Source organism: Myzus persicae, unplaced genomic scaffold (assembly GCF_001856785.1).
Source record: "Myzus persicae strain clone G006 unplaced genomic scaffold, MPER_G0061.0, whole genome shotgun sequence".
In the NCBI taxonomy this organism is placed as follows: Eukaryota; Metazoa; Arthropoda; class Insecta; order Hemiptera; family Aphididae; genus Myzus; species Myzus persicae.
This window is the reverse complement of record NW_019102641.1, coordinates 1-2,319: the sequence shown is the minus strand read 5'-3', so window position 1 is coordinate 2,319 and position 2,319 is coordinate 1. Positions and strand designations below refer to the sequence as shown.

At 27.2% G+C, this 2,319-nt stretch overlaps 1 protein-coding gene across 1 annotated transcript; it reads left to right on the top strand.

Annotated features, from left to right (window-relative positions):
• Positions 1 to 188: 188 nt before the first annotated feature.
• Positions 189 to 2,278, top strand: LOC111032838 (52 kDa repressor of the inhibitor of the protein kinase-like; the record flags this gene model as incomplete). The annotated part of the gene is made up of 6 exons (XM_022313294.1): positions 189 to 558; positions 636 to 1,129; positions 1,199 to 1,357; positions 1,417 to 1,621; positions 1,712 to 2,037; positions 2,116 to 2,278. Coding segments are annotated over 6 exons (1,668 nt in total), but the record flags the coding sequence as incomplete, so codon positions are not given.
• Between the last annotated feature and the right edge of the window lie 41 nt (positions 2,279 to 2,319).

Sequence of the window (2,319 nt, the reverse complement as noted above, 5' to 3'; positions counted from 1 at the left end):
GAAGAAAAAAATACAGATAATACTGAGGTAAGAATGATACAATTCGATATATTAAATACTTAGGACATAAATACTTAGGTATATTATGTAAATATGTAATGAATTACCTAACTATTTAAATGTCTTAATAGGTATAGAGTATAGACTATAGGTACCTAATGTATATAAATTTTATAGGAAATTAATATTATATTACAGCTCCAGAAATATCGAACCAAGGCAATTTCAGGTCAATTTTATTATATCGATGTAAAGGCGACGAATATTTAACAAATCTATTAAAATCAGAGGGTCGTAATAAATATATAACTCCACAAATTCAAAATGAGATAATTTCAGCATGTGGCAATTTAATCTTACAAACAATTGTAAAAAAAGTTAACAATTCTCAGTGTTTCACTGTCTTAGCAGATGAAACTACTGACATATCTGTTACTGAACAACTTGCTCTTTGTGTAAGATTTGTTGATGAACAAAACAATGTAAATGAGTGCTTTCTTAAATTTATGGAAATACATAGTTTGACAGGAAAAAACTTGGCTGATTCGATTTTAAATGGTAAATTTTACTTAAGATTAAATCTATTTATGTTTGTTGATTAATATTGAGTTTATTATTTGTTTATGTTTTTATAGGTCTAATGAGTTGTGGAATTGATTGTGAATTTTTATATGGGCAGGGATATGATGGGGCAAGTAATATGTCGGGCCAATTTCAAGGTGTGCAAGCTCATATTAGAGTCAAATACCCTAAAGCTATTTACGTGCATTGCGCAGCTCATTCGCTAAATTTAGCCGTATCTACTGCAAGCAATATAAAACCAATAAGAAATTGTTTAGGTATTATTGAAAAATTATACAACTTTTTCAATACTCCTAAACGAAATCATGTGTTATTATCTACTATCGAAAATAGTGACGTTGATCAAAAAATAAAAACATTAAAAAGGCTATGCGCAACTCGATGGGTGCAAAGATACGATGCTGTTCATGATTTTATTGAACTTTTTAAGTTTGTAGTAGATGCTTTAGAATGTATATCAGATTGGAAGGATTCGTCTGCTATAGATGCATCATTACTTCTAAAATCAATGGACTCTGAATTCCTAATTTCAATTAATATTGTTCAGGTAAAAACAATATTTTTAATTTAAAGCAAGTATCTTAAGTCTATTGAAAATACCCTATGTATTTTTCAGCTAATGTTTTCATTTGGTCTACCGTTATGTAAACAATTACAAAAAACCAAAATTGACCTAAAAGAAGCCATTGATCTGGCGCAAGATACTATCAATGAGCTTAAAAAAATTAGAGACAATTGTGAATATGAATTTGAAAATATATTTTCAAAAGCAAAGGTAAAACATAGAAAGTTTGTTGTTTATAATGTCTAACTAATAATATTTATTATTTACAGGAAATGGCTGATGAAGTAGATATTGTATTAAAAATTAAAAGAATATCAAAAACACAAACTAACCGAGCTAATCCAAATGATAATACTTCCAATCCAATTTCAAATGTTCAAGATTACTATAGAATAACTGTCTTTATCCCATATATTGATTATTTCACAAGTCAATTGACAGAAAGGTTTTTGTCACATTCTAAAGTGTTCAATGGTACGGTATTATAATTTATAATAACATATTATCTAATAAGTACATTTGGATATATTTACACTTTTTTTTTGTTTAATTTTGTTCTGATAGGTTTTGAATGTTTGTTTTCAAATAGTGTTGATCTAACCGAAAATGACAAAGCATATTTTAAAGAGTTAGTGGAATTCTATTCACCACAAATCGATAAAAATAATGCAATAGCTGAATTGAGGCTTTGGCGGGCTAAGCTCCAAAGAAGTGGGATTATTCCTAAAACAGGAATTGATGCTCTTAGTGAATGCAATTCAGAAATATATCCAAATATTAATCTATTATTAAAAATATTATGCACATTACCAGTTTCTACTACAACTCCCGAACGTATGTTTTCAGCTCTCAAACGAGTTAAAACATATCTCCGTAACACAATGTCTGAAGTAAGTTCATGTTCATCATTATGATTAATTATTATTGAAGTATCTAGTTTTATTTTATTTAAAAATTATTAATTTTAGGATCGATTAAATGGTTTAACAATGATGGCTGTACATAAATCAATTGCAATTAATCCTGATGATGTAATTGACGAGTTGGCTAAACAGCCAAGAAAATTAGAATTTATTTTATAAACGTACAGAATTATTATGTTAATATGTTATTATATACATTATAATTATTAAAAACAAAATAAATTTAATATTTTAAAAATTATTATTTAA